This window comes from Elgaria multicarinata, chromosome 3 (assembly GCF_023053635.1).
Source record: "Elgaria multicarinata webbii isolate HBS135686 ecotype San Diego chromosome 3, rElgMul1.1.pri, whole genome shotgun sequence".
NCBI classification, from domain to species: domain Eukaryota; kingdom Metazoa; phylum Chordata; class Lepidosauria; order Squamata; family Anguidae; genus Elgaria; species Elgaria multicarinata.
Window position 1 is genome coordinate 6,402,353 of NC_086173.1, and position 13,555 is coordinate 6,415,907.

The 13,555-nt window shown below is 47.0% G+C and overlaps 1 protein-coding gene across 2 annotated transcripts in view; it reads right to left on the minus strand.

Moving 5' to 3' along the window:
• Nucleotides 1-6,798: 6,798 nt before the first annotated feature.
• Nucleotides 6,799-13,555, minus strand: part of OS9 (OS9 endoplasmic reticulum lectin) — a 52,784-nt gene continuing 46,027 nt past the window's right edge. Inside the window, exons 13-15 of one of the 2 annotated variants that reach the window (XM_063119190.1) lie at nt 12,388-12,555; nt 8,982-9,094; nt 6,799-8,182 (exon numbers count right to left, since the gene is read on the minus strand). In XM_063119190.1, the coding sequence (XP_062975260.1) occupies nt 8,042-8,182; nt 8,982-9,094; nt 12,388-12,555 (422 nt within the window). In that variant the 3' untranslated portion in view covers nt 6,799-8,041. The remainder of the gene's footprint in view (nt 8,183-8,981; nt 9,095-12,387; nt 12,556-13,555) is intronic. The other variant, XM_063119191.1, reaches the window with a different exon arrangement.

A 13,555-nucleotide genomic window follows, 5' to 3' on the forward strand; every position in this document is an offset into this window, starting at 1 on the left:
AAAACCACAGTATAAAAGTACAATATAAAAGCACAAACGGATAAAACCAAGCAGCAATGCAGTGATTTATACAGATTTAAAATATGATGACCATATGGAAAGGAGGACAGGGCTCCTGTATCTTTAACAGTTGCATTAAAAAAGGGAATTTCAGCAGGTGTCATTTGTATGCATGAAATTCCCTCTTCATCACAACAGTTAAAGCTGCAGGAGCCCTGCCTAGTGTGACTGGATACAAAACAGTTACTCTGTTGACAATATCAGCAACTGGGTCCCAGACTATTTAGGGTAGGGGTGGGGAACATGTAACCCTCCAGATATCGTTGGACTGCAACTCCCATCAGCCCTAGCCGATGCGCACTGCAATCACCCAACCAGGAAGTGACAAATCCACTGAGCTACAACCCCTCACCAGGGGTTGTGCCAATCAAAAGGAATTGTACATCTATTCCATCTTTTCTGTAGTAAGAAAAATGCAGGAGCGGTGGGGAAAACCCCAGAGGGTTACAAATGGAAGTCAGCAACGTCTGCACCCCTCTGTAAAGTTCAGTGATTGAGGCAGGGGGATTGAGGCACAATCAAACCCCAGAACAGAAGGTGACTTTAGCATCTGATGTTTTTGCTTTAGAAGTAGCAGCTGTATACACACACTGCAAATACAGTTTGGGACCATGGGCTGCGGGGAGAGGAGGTTTATTTATTTACTGTATTTTTATCCCGTTTTTCAGACAATTTTTGTCTCCAAAGTGGCTCACATAAATCTGAAAGAAATACAGGACCTGCTGTCAGTGAGCTTCATCACACCAGGGTTATACTGTGCAATCACTGTGAATTGCGTGCAAAGGACTCTGAAGTTTTCCAGTTTATAATCTGCTTTATAATCTGTTTATAATCTCCCATGCATCCTGCCTTAATTGTGCTATAAAGCCAAAAGACCCGACCTATTTTGCTACTAGTTTTGGAGCAAATCATTTGTTGTTTTCCGAGCGGCCACTGGGGGTGCAGGAGCAGGATTTGATACTCTTAAGCTTCAAATTAAACAAATGCTTACATCTGTTTAGGTTTTAAAGATAAAGACATCAAAATTGGCACAGTAATAGATATTAAGGAGAGCTTTACGCACACCAAATTTGAATTGGATTGGGTCGTCCGTTGATTTTTTATGATTTTTTTTACATTTCCCCCCCTTAAACCCTTTTCCTGGTATGCAAAGGCGCAACAACGACAGCTTAGCACTGTAGGGGATAATTCAAGGGAAACAGGTACGTGGGATGAAGCTAAGCATTCTGCTACTTATTTTTGTGAACCGCCCATAATTTCTGTGAACTGCCCAGAGAGCTTCGGCTATTGGGCTGTATAAAAATGTAATAAATAAAATAAATAAAATTAGCGTACCTCCAGACAAGGGTTTTACAGCATCACCACATTGCCTCATCGATGGATGTTTACAGAGGTCTGGATGTTATTGTCTTCTCAGGATGGTCCCATGTCACCACTTCTTTCTTTTTTTTCTTAATGCAGATAATCTGTTGCACAGTGCGTTCTGATTGCTAGTGCTAAGAGAGTTCCAGGATACAACACAGGATACAAAAGTAAAATCTCCTAAGCCACCAGGAATGAAGAAGCATCTGGCCTCTTTGAAAAACAGCTTACACAACCCCCCACCCCCCAAGTAACGAAGGAGAGAACAATACACAAACGCCACATCATACATAAACACTATTTATCTTGGATATCAAGTTCCTTATGTGCACCAACAGGGAAAAAAAATCTTATTTCCTCCTTTGTGGTTCTTCTGTTGCACGCTTGCAATGGTTGCAAACCTCAAAATGCTAGTTTCTCAATATATTCTGTTCAGATTACATGCTAAGCTACGGTGGTTAAGCATTTTAAGCTAAACATTATGATTTAGTGTGTCATGCGAACCATTCCTAACCATGGTGGCTACATAACCACGGTTTAAAAACGCTCACTAACCATTTGCTGCAAAAGGGTTAGTAGCTTAACCATGGCTTAGTGTGTTGTCTGAACAGGCCCATTTAGAACCTATGAAGAACCAGGCTGCATAAGAGAAAGGGTCCATCTTATCTAACATCGTATTTCCAGTAGTGATCAGCCAGATGCCTCTTGAGAAGCCCACAAGCGGGACATGACGGCAAAACCATTTCCCCATTATTTGTCCATAGTATCTACTACTCAGAGGTCTAATGACTGTATATAAGGAAAATCCACCCAAGACAGCATAGCTATCTGGGGGACTATGGGAGTGGTAGTCCAACTGATCTGGCAGGAGCCAAGTTGAGGAAGGCTGACTAGGGCTGTAATGCAATATCACATACCTGGAGTAAGCTCCATTGAACTTAAAGGGGCTTATGTTTGTGTAGACATGTATAGGATTGTGCTGTTCATTATCATGGCTAACAGCCATGGGCAGAGCAATCCTAACCACTAGAGGAGCAGTGATGGATGATCTGCCACTTCCAAAGCATATGAATAAACTACCATATTCATGCATAAGAATAAAAATAATTTTGCTATGGTGACAGGGGAATGCTGGGAGTTGTAGGCCTTTAAACTTGCATAGGATTGCACCTTTAAACAATTTTAAAAAATGTTTAAGGGTGCAATCCTATGCAAGTTGCTTGATTAATCAGAGGTATGTGTTTTAACTGATCCAAAGGATTGTAATCCATTAATCAAGCCAGCATAATCCCTCGGGGGATAATGTGAGCAGTAGCCCAAGACGTCTGGAGCTTGCCAGGTTGTGGAAGGTTGAGATTACATCGACTACGGACCACAATTCAGATTTTACTAACACCCACTTGAATGCAAATGTGCATATGTAAGCAGACTGATAACTTTATGTCGCCAACATGTCCCCTAACAAGGATTTTTAAATTTTATTTTTGGCAGCTGAAAAGCTCTGATAGTTTTAAGCCTTTCTTCATAAGGAAGAGCAAGTGTTTCTTTCATGCACCCCAACCTCCAGTTCACATCCATATAAACCAGCACCCGGCTCTTTTCACCCACTTATCTAGACTTAAGTAGACATTTTTATATATTCACAAACATTTCTCTCACTGTAATGGGAAAGACAGTGATCAGGTGACTTGTGTGCCTGCCTGTCTCCTGATCAGGTGCAAACTGATGACGGACAAATTCAAGACCCCTGGTTCTTTATTCCTATGAATCTCTTTTTTAGTCGGGCTTGAACTGGACAGGCCTTCAAACAGGACACCTTGAGACAGAGGGTTCTCCTCTAGCAGCCCTTCAAATAGAGAGCTATACTCTGTAAAGTAGGTCACTGTACTAAAGATGTTCAGGATTCAGCAACATTTTGAAAGGCCTTTTCTAACATCAGTAAAAATAAATGAATAAATAAATAAAAAGATGTAGTTGCAAGATGATGCAGATTTAAAGTAATGTTTGTTTTGGCCCAAAGTCTACTATCATAGCAACGGTTCAGAATGTGCACAATAGGGCTTCACATAGAATGGGACATTTCCATTGATCTTTAAATTCAACTCGGCCGGAGCAAACACAGCAGCAGTGCAGCAGTGCCTTGAACAAGGACTACTACCACCGCCCCAGGGCCCTGTTCTATTTAGCAGGACCCTGGCAATAGCATAGCATTAGCTGGGCTGCAAGCCACATTTAATCTATACGCTCAATAACGATGTTGCATAGAGAAGGCTTTAGGATCAGAGGAATCAAACCAAACCTGAAGCAAAAACTGGGCTCAAAGCTCTACACCAGCATAGGATCCGTTATTCCAGGGGTAACCAGCCTTTTAGGCTATGAGGGCCACTGCTACACAGAGCATGATTTATTAATGCAGCTGGGTTCAGACAATACAATAACCCACATTTCAACAACCCACTTTTAACCCATACTCAACCCTTGAGTGCGGGTTATCGTGTTGTGTGAACCCAGTTACAGAGGACACGGTTTGTATGCAACCCCCAGCTTCTGTAGTTAAAAAGATTGCAGGTAGCATGGATGGAAAGAGCTTGGCCGAAGGCGCAGGAAAATTGCTATCAAACAAAACAATGTTCGACTAGAGGGACCAATGGCATGACTCGCTTAAGGCAGCTTCACCTATTTCTTTCTTCGCCCAGCATCACTGTTTTAAGACTAGATGTTCTGTAATACTGAGCAGCCGTGGGTATTTTAACATATTTTGTAAAGACAAGTTCCAAGCATCCCAAATTTCCAAGTTGACTGTAGATTTTTTTTTTTTTAGAGACAGTCTTTTCCTAGCAGGTAGTCAGAACCAGTCCTAGATGAGAGGGTGCCCTGGGGAAGGAAGGTCTTAGGTGCCTTGCCCTGCAGGGAACTCAGCTTCTGAATACTTCATTTTTTTATTGCATGCATGACCCATTTCATAACTTAGGACACACAATCAGCATCCATGAGTCATCCCTACCCTACAAGCTACCCTACAAGGGAGAGGACGTTTCAGGGGTGCCCCCCACCCCAATTATGGAACTATCAGGTGAGCAATTATGGAACAATTATCCAACTATTAGGTGGATTCACAGTTGGCTACAGAATCGGACTCAAAGAGTACTTATCAATGGAACCTTCCCAAGCTGGGGAGAGGCAACGAGTGGGGTGCCGCAGGGCTCAGTCCTGGGCCCAGTGCTCTTCAACATTTTTATTAATGATTTGGACGAGGAGGTGCAGGGAACGTTGATCAAATTTGCAGATGACACAAAATTGGGTGGGATAGCTAATACCCTGGAAGACAGAAACAAACTTCAAAGTGATCTTGATAGGCTGGAGTGCTGGGCTGAAAACAACAGAATTAAATTTAATAGGGATAAATGCCAAGTTCTACATTTAGGAAATAGAAACCAAAGGCACAGTTACAAGATGGGGGATACTTGGCTCAGCAATACTACAAACGAGAAGGATCTTGGAATTGTAGATCGCAAGCTGAATATGAGCCAATAGTGCGATATGGCTGCAAGAAAGGCAAATGCTATTTTGGGCTGCATTAATAGAAGTATAGCTTCCAAATCACGTGAGGTACTGGTTCCTCTCTATTCGGCCCTGGTTAGGCCTCATCTTGAGTATTGCATCCATTTCTGGGCACCACACTTCAAGAAGGACGCAGACAAGCTGGAGCGTGTTCAGAGGAGGGCAATCAGGATGATCAGGGATCTGGAAACAAAGCCCTATGAAGAGAGACTGAAAGAACTGGGCATGTTTAGCCTGGAGAAGAGAAGATGGAGGGGAGACATGAGAGCACTCTTCAAATACTTAAAAGGTTGTCACACAGAGGAGGGCCAGGATCTCTTCTCGATCCTCCCAGAGTGCAGGACACGGAATAACGGGCTCAAGTTAAAGGAAGCCAGATTCCAGCTGGACATCAGGAAAAACTTCCTGTTACAGTATGGCAATGGAATCAGTTACCTAGGGAGGTTGTGGGTTCTCCCACACTAGAGTAATTCAAGAGGCAGCTGGACAAGCATCTGTCAGGGATACTTTAGGGTGGATTCCTGCATTGAGCAGGGGGTTGGACTCGATGGCCTTCCAACTCTGCTATTCTATGATTATATGAATGATCTCCCTGACGAGTATCGCCTGGCTCCAACATTATCTTTTCTGTGCCAGGTCAAGACTTTTCTCTTCTCACAGGCATTTAGCAACATACACTGAGTTTTTTCTTAACTGACCCCAGAAAAGTTGTTTTAAATGGATATTGTCTGTTTTTATGCTTTTTATGCCTTTAAATTTTGTATATTTGTTTTTAATGTTCACTGTTTTTAATCTTTGTAAACCGCCCAGATAACTTCGGCTATGGGGCAGTATATAAATGTAATAAATAAATAAACAAACAAATAAATAAATAATAAGCTGAGAAACAAGGTTTTTTTTTTCTGTTGGTGGTACTGAAATTAGTGTGCGTCTTACAATCGATGGCGTCTTACAATCGAAGAAATACGTAGTTTTTGCCCTTTGGGGCCATCTAGCTGCCAGGACCTTCCGGCCTAGCAGATGGGCCAAAACCCACTCTCAGTAAGTAATTTGTAGCATGAGGGTAAATTTGATAGAAGGCTAAACCTCCTTAACAAAATAAATACACCTGTTGTATGACGGGCTTTTTCAGTAGTGGTGAATAAAGCAAAAACCCTTATTCCCCTTGGATGAAGCCGTGGTTTAAGGTGTCTTCTGAATGGGCTCATAGACTATTATCCAAGGACTGAACTACTCGCTATGTTAAATGGGTTTTTACTTTAATGTAGGCATGCAGGGTCCAAATCCTGATCAGGATTGGCACCAGTGGAAGGATTTTTTCCCCTCTAGCCCCCACACTGGGGTTGGTGGGTGGGTGGGAGAATTTAGCAGGGGAAGTGGCTGGGTGGAAAGGTTTAGCCTTCCTACCTGTGCACAGTGATTCAAATCCCGATCAGGAGCTGGTGCACTTACACTAAAGTAAAAGAACATTAGGATGAGCTACATGCTATGCATTTAACATAGTGTGTAGTTTAGTTCCTAGTCACCTGCCTCTAAATCTAACCCTGCAGTGAATAGTAGCTCTTGGCTTACTAAATTGCAGGAGCAACTGTCCCTTTTCCTTCAAGATCCTCAATAAAAGGCATCTGTGCTGATGTTTCACAGTATATAAAATGTATTCACGTACAACAAAGAACCTCCTTCAAATGGTCCCTATTGGATACTCCTCTTCAATGTGTAAAAAAAGGTAACCTGACGGATTTTAATACGGAGGTGATCAATGTCCTATACAAATCACTCCCACATGCACCCCACATAAAAGCCAACAACAAAATCTAGGCTGGGTTGGTCTGGATTTATTTGATAGAAAAGTGAATTATGAATCATCTTGCATGTGCCAAGGGAAGAAAGGCGGCAGGATTCTTCTAGCCTCACCCCTTCCTTGGGCAGTGATTCCTCAACTCGTCACCCATTAAGTACCCCTGATTGTTCAGCATTTGAAGTAGACCATTCTGACTGCAAGAGATTTCAGCCAGACTTGTGGCTTGAGACTTCACAGAAGGAACAGCCAGCCCTGTACGCGTGGAGAGGCTGTATTTGTATGCAGTCCGCATACGCTTACATCTAAGGCCCTAGTACACGTGGAGCAATGCAACTAGAGAATAGCGTACAGTAGCCATCTCTCCTCCATCCCGCCCCCCCCCTCCACATTTCACATTCTCTTTTTCACAATCAATAGCTGAAGGTTGCAACTTTGCACACTGGCATTGTTTTGTGCAAGTGTAAATACAGTCAAGGAATGGCCCGTACGATGAGGCAGATTTGCCCTCAGCCCACAAAAAACTTTGAGAGGGGAGGAGGGGAGAATGAAAGAAAAGAGAGGTGCTGGAAAGAGACCAACGCAGGATAGGGAAAGAGTATCCTCTTCTCCAGCTTAACTTTGCAAGGCACACAGGTGACACACAGCCATCCATACAAGCCTGGGGCTGACGTTTCTTCCAAAATACACAAGGGCAAATACATGAGCAACAGAGGGGCACCAGGTCCAGCTCTTCACCCCGATTCCACATTGCGCTGAGCCAAAGGGATTTTCTCTATGGGTCTCCGAGTGTGTTTGTGTGAGCAAACTGCTTCAAGCCAGGACACTTGGGGCAACATATCAATCCCACCGAGTCAGGTGGGCAGCCTGGATTTTGAGTTCCTGATGCCGAGCGCAGCTGACAGGAGACTGAAGGCTGAAGCCAAGAGCTCGGCCTAGGAGGGCGCTGGAATTTTGGCCCTGAGGAAATGCCACCACTGCCAGCTGAGGCAGCTCCTGGAAGCCTTGACGGTGTGGTGAGGACGTGCGGCTGGGGGCGTCTTAGAGAAACTCATGCGACAGCAGAGGGCCTGACAAAGACAGCCCACACCTGTGAGCAGGATGTGCCCCCCACGCCTGCCACCTGCTTTGTGCGCATTCGAATGGGATTCTGGTCGCTACGGAAACGCATTGGGCCTCCTGGCGACAGAGCCGGAAGGGCCCAGCCAAGTCCTGCAGGGGAACAGCCACGGTTGTCTGAGTCCGGACATTTGGCGAGGTTCAGAAATCCAGCTCATCTGAATCGGTGGTGGTGGCGGCGGCCGGCAGTTCTTCCTGGTTGCGCCCCCACACAAAACGGTAGTTGTCTTCCAGCTGCCGCTGCCGCCGCTGTTCCTTGTGGGCTTCCTCTGTGCCCTGGATCTGAGAGAGGAAGGACAAGGCCATGGAACCACAAACACACACCACCCAGACCCATGGCGGATGACAACATCCAGGGCCCACTGCCAACCCAAGACGTTTGGTTGCCCGAGGTGGGAAACCCAAACGGCAAGCTTCCCCACAACACACTGCGCCCCCCCCCAACCACTGCCAGCAACAAGGGGTGCAGGAGGGCAGGGAAATGCTGCCACGGTTCAACTGGAAGAAAAACCTCCTGTGCGAGGCTTAAAATGCATGAGCCATGGGGGATTCTGCTCTTTGGTTTAGAGCCGTGTTTTCAACTCTGCCACCTTTAAGCCCCCCCATAACCCCAAACCCATAAACTCCGGCAGCATCTACGCCCTGTTTTGGAAGGACCACCTCTGTCAAGAAAAGCCCGGGTTAGATCCAGGATCCATCTTTTGTTGGAAGAAGAGCTTCATTTATGGAAGGTGCCTCTCGCCCAATGTTTGGGAATCTCTCCCTTCCACCCACACCACAGCCCATTCAGCAGGCCCGCCCCTGACCCTCTACGTCGTATTTTCAGGGGACAGGAGGAGCTGTGGAAGTTTGCTTCTGCCAGCACAGTTGCGCACACCTCCATCTGGATCCAACCCATTGGGTAGGAATAAAGAGAAGGCCATTCGCAGAGTGTTGCTCCCCCCGCCCCACTTCCCCCCGATCCCAGTCAACCATCCCTGCAGCCAACCTCCCTCCGTCTTGTGAACCGTCCCTCCTCTCGCCCACACCGGAATGAGATTCCCCGTTCAAAGAGTGGCAATGATGCATCTTAGGTCCTCACCAAAATATTGAAGAAAATGTCCTTGAGGTTCTTGGTGTCCTCTTCTGACAGCCAGTGGGTGTCGTCGTCATCCCCAAGGCCGCCCGTCGTCACAATCTTGATTTCAATTTTACCTGCCGATTACAGAGGGAGCCAGACATGAGTCAGCTCCTAAATGCTTAGTGAGTTTAGGAAAATGGCCCATGAAGGCATCTGGCAGGGGTCTAGAACCTCAGGCCCGGGGACCAAATTTCACCTGCCCGGAGTCCCAACCTGGTGTTCCCCAGAGATGCACGCCACCTTCCCTGGCCTTACCTCTTTCCCTCTAACCACTGAGCGTTTAGTGGTTTCCAGGCTTTTGAAGAGTCCACCCCCACCCCATTATAAAAGAATGAAATGACTCTCCTAAAGCTCAGTTACTGGCAGTAAGAGCTTTACGCTAAAATATGCTGGCATCTTTGGCCCCGCCCCCTTTTGCCTTTGGCCCCGCCCACCATGGGGATGCGGGCCCCAAGAGCCTCCCTAAAATTGAATTCGGCCCTCGGGCTGAAAGAGGTTCAACAAGCCTGGCGTATTGGAGAGGCTTAGTGGGCTCTCCCTGTTAAGGAAAAAAGAGAAGGCGACCCAGGCCTGATTCTCAAGAAGAGAAGCCGTGGCAAGAGACGGAGCCATGACAGAAGTAGCCCATCTCCAATCTAAAACGAATACAAAGACAATTTACTCAGGCTCAAACTAAATGCGATGTTCAATATAGGACTGTCGCTGGCCGGAATCTCTTCTCTGCCTCTCCCAGAAATACTTAGTTAAAGCGGAAATGCAAGACAACGTTGCTGAGTTTCGGGTTTCCCTGCACACACCCCCCCCCCCCGCGAACACCTGCCAATGAAGCAGAGCAGAAAGCAGGTAAATGCTGAGCGCAACCGCATCACATCATAAGTGTACTTGAGAGATGCACGGAAGAGGCACGCTGTAAAGGCAAGGGTGAGCAACCTGTGGCCCTCTAAACTTTCTTGGCCTACAACTCCCATGATCCCTCACCATTGGCTATGCTAGCTAGGGCTGATGGGAGTTCCAGCCCTCCAGAGGTTTTGCCCAACCCTGTTTTAAGGGGTCACGTATGACATGGCTCTCAACGCTCCAAGCAACTTGGTAAGACAGAGCCAGGCTAGAGAAGCTAGTTTTATAGCTCTTCCCCTTCTAGCCGCTTGGGGGCGACAAAAGAGCGCATGTACACATCGGCACGGCCAGTTATTATGGCTCTGGTCATAAGCCAAGCAGTTATTCATGTCTTACTCTCTTGCTTGTTTTGCAATGCTTAGGAGGGGAAGTGCCACATGCTTCTTCAAGGGTTCATAATCTGGAAAATGTGGAAGACGTAAGGCGTCGGGGAATCCTCATTCTCCGCCCCACACAAATATTAAAGGGACAGGAGTTCGTCAATGGTAGAAGAGGTCAGGAAGCAACTGTGGTGAACATGACTGGAGCATAGCTGGATACCTATGGTTGTAACGGGATCGTGCGCATGTGGATGCACATTCATCTCCGACTGAAGAAATGCTGGACTTGCCACAGTTTAAAAACTCTCAAAGCAAAGAGCCACTAGATTTTAAGAGTGTGGCGCCTAAACTCATGTGAAGGGAAGTAAGAGAACAATCCTAAATGGGGCAGGGGGAGTGAAGGGTGGATTGTCCACCACTTCCAAAGCCCTGCCTGCTAGCATCAGACAGGGTGGTGTGTGTGTGTGTGTGTGTGTGTGTGTGTGTGTGAGAGAGAGAGAGAGAGAGAGAGAGAGAGAGAGAGAGAGAGAGAGAGAGAGAGAGAGGGAATGTCCTTCAGAGATTTTGTTTTGTTTTTCTTCACCCTATTCTCCCCCCCCCCCCCGGCCTTAATCTGCCTGGATCTGGCAGATTAATTCTGCCAGATCCAGGCTGATGTATTTGGGGGACTTGAACCTGGCATCTATTCCGAGAATGAAGGAGCTTTGGATCCATGGATGCCCAAGAACACCTACTACTGGCAAATCTATGCTCATAGAGCTTGCTGTGGGCATATCAGGGCTCTCTGCAATGAACTCCCTACACCCATTGCTGACAGCAGAGGTCCTCCTCACTAGGAGGCACACTTCCACCCCATCCAAACCACCTCCAGCCAGCAAATCTCCAACTTTGGACTGCTCTACTCTTCAATTTGGAGACAATCTACTGGGAATTCAAAAAGAAGAGTCAGATTTTGTCCAATATGTATTGGTTTTAGAAGCAGAACAAGGAACATGATTGACTATTTAGCAGAGCCTTGGCCTCCAAGTGCCCAGAGATTTTCCGCTTTTCTTTTCTCCTGAACGTTGATTTTTTGACAAATACTGGTTGAATGATCACACACACACACAATACCTCTATCTATCTATCTATCTATCTATCTATCTATCTATCTATAAAATCAAACTACAATGGGAAACACTACAACAGCAACCTTTCTGTATTGCACGCCAACACTTTCCCCACACTTTAATGCTCAAGGATCTTATAATACGGTTTGAATTCGGTTTATAAAACACATTTTTAGAAGGTCATGTCTTATTCTCCTAATTTCATTAGTTATCCCTCGATGAATACCATGACGCAAAGCATCTTGGGTAAGTTCTTTTGGGAGTGTTGTTTTTTATTTTAAAAGAGGGATTCAAAATAAAGAAAGGCTTTCTGTGTCGAAAGCAGTTGCCAGCAACAATCCTTGGGGGTCACACTTTGAAAAGCACAGTTTGCCACCAACCGCCTCCCTGAGCAAGGCCTTGCATAAACCATGGGATCTCCAGCAGCCATAGTGGACCTGGTGTAGAATGTGTGAATCTGGCTTCTATGAAGTCAGAACGTTGGTCTTTCTATCGAACCTCATAGTGCAGCCTTCCTCCCCACCCTGGGGCTCTCCCGATGTGTTGGACTGCAGCTCTCCATCATTCCCGGGCAGCTGGGAATGATGGGAGTTGCACTCCAACACATCGGGAGAGCACCAGGTTGGGGAGGAAGGCTGCGATACTGGGCACTGGACCAAACAGGTCTTAAGGCAGAGGGTCATTCCTAGGTCCTTTTGAACTCGAGGTGCAGGGAAAGAACCTGGGACTGTGTGTAAGATAAACACACCCAACCATTGAACCAGAGACCCTTCCCCGACCACTCCCTTAAACAAGGAAATGGGGGCAACCCTGGCTTCAAAAACCTTCCCAGGAGAAGGCATTAATCAGATCATGTGTTGAGACTATCAGGATGGCCATGACTCTACAAAGATTTGCCATTTGTGTCCTCCGGTGATCTCCCGTCCCTGGCTGCTCTCTCCTAAGGGATGCTGCCCAGCGCCCCTCACCCACCCGGCCTGGAGAAAGGCTCACAAGCATCTCCTATCGCCCGCTGCCCAGGTTGCATGGCTGCATTATTACCTTCTGCCTTCAGGCCTTCCTTCTCCAACAGGTCCTTAACCACACTCTCTATGTGGTGCAGCTGCGGGTTGTCCCTGCTCATCTCTTGGACTCGCAGCTCCTTCTGCTGAGCGCTACCTGGCTTTACTTTAGTGACCCTGACTTTCACGCGCCCGTCTGGGTCGCCATCTGAGACAGAAAGGGGACAGAGGCACGTCAGTAGGCCGGCGTTTGCGGGAGGGAGGGAGGGAGGGAGAGCGCGCAAGCTGGACGGGCTTGCTAGCAAGGCTGGGGGTAGTCTGCACTCGAGAGGAAGAGAGCGCTCTTCCCTGCCAATAATCTACTGTGGTTTTGCATCAAAGGTGTTTTGAGCACAGCGTCAAGCGGCTTCAAAGCATTTGGAACTTTCACAAAAGCAGAAGGTCCCCGGACAGCAGAGGAAAAGGAAGGCAAGAAGTCACAGAGAGGCATGGAGATTAGCCGGTGGGTCAGGCCTGCACCACGTCTGGCCCACCGAAGTGAACGCAGCCCACTGCTTAGGTACAGTAACCCACCAGGGGCACCATAAACCTCCTGGTTTTGCCCCCAGGCAGGGGCTGTCAACCACTGCTGTATATGGTCAGCGGGAAGCATTCAACTGGGTGGATCACAAGCCGCACAGGCCTGCAGTAGGTACAGGGAATAATAAGTTGCCTCCACTATTGGAGAATGAGTACTCTGGACAAATGTACGACCTGATATTTGACCCAGTCCGGACACAGTCAAAAGGCAAAAGCCTTCCCCCGTTTCCCCCAAAAGGAAAGAAATGGGAATTTGACTATGATGTAGGAAGCCCAAACCTCGTCGAAGCAAAAAATTATTCCCTTTACCCGGAAACTGGTGAAAATGGCTGAGCAGCAGCAGCAGCAACAAACTGAGGAGCAGGGATGTTAACAGGGCTTGGCGATGCCTTTTTATCCCAGGGAGTTGATTTGCATCCTTGGGAACGGAGTCCTCCCATTGGTGGATGCTTCCTGGTTCTTGGGACTGACTGCAGTGCTTCGGCCTAGTCGCTTTCTTGACCAATGGCAAGGGAACCCCAAGTGGGGAAATGGCTGAAGACCCACATCTTTTGAAATGGTGCAAGTACTCATACAAGACCCCAGAGATGCCTCTGGCAGAGGCCCACTTTGGCCAGACGCACCTCAAG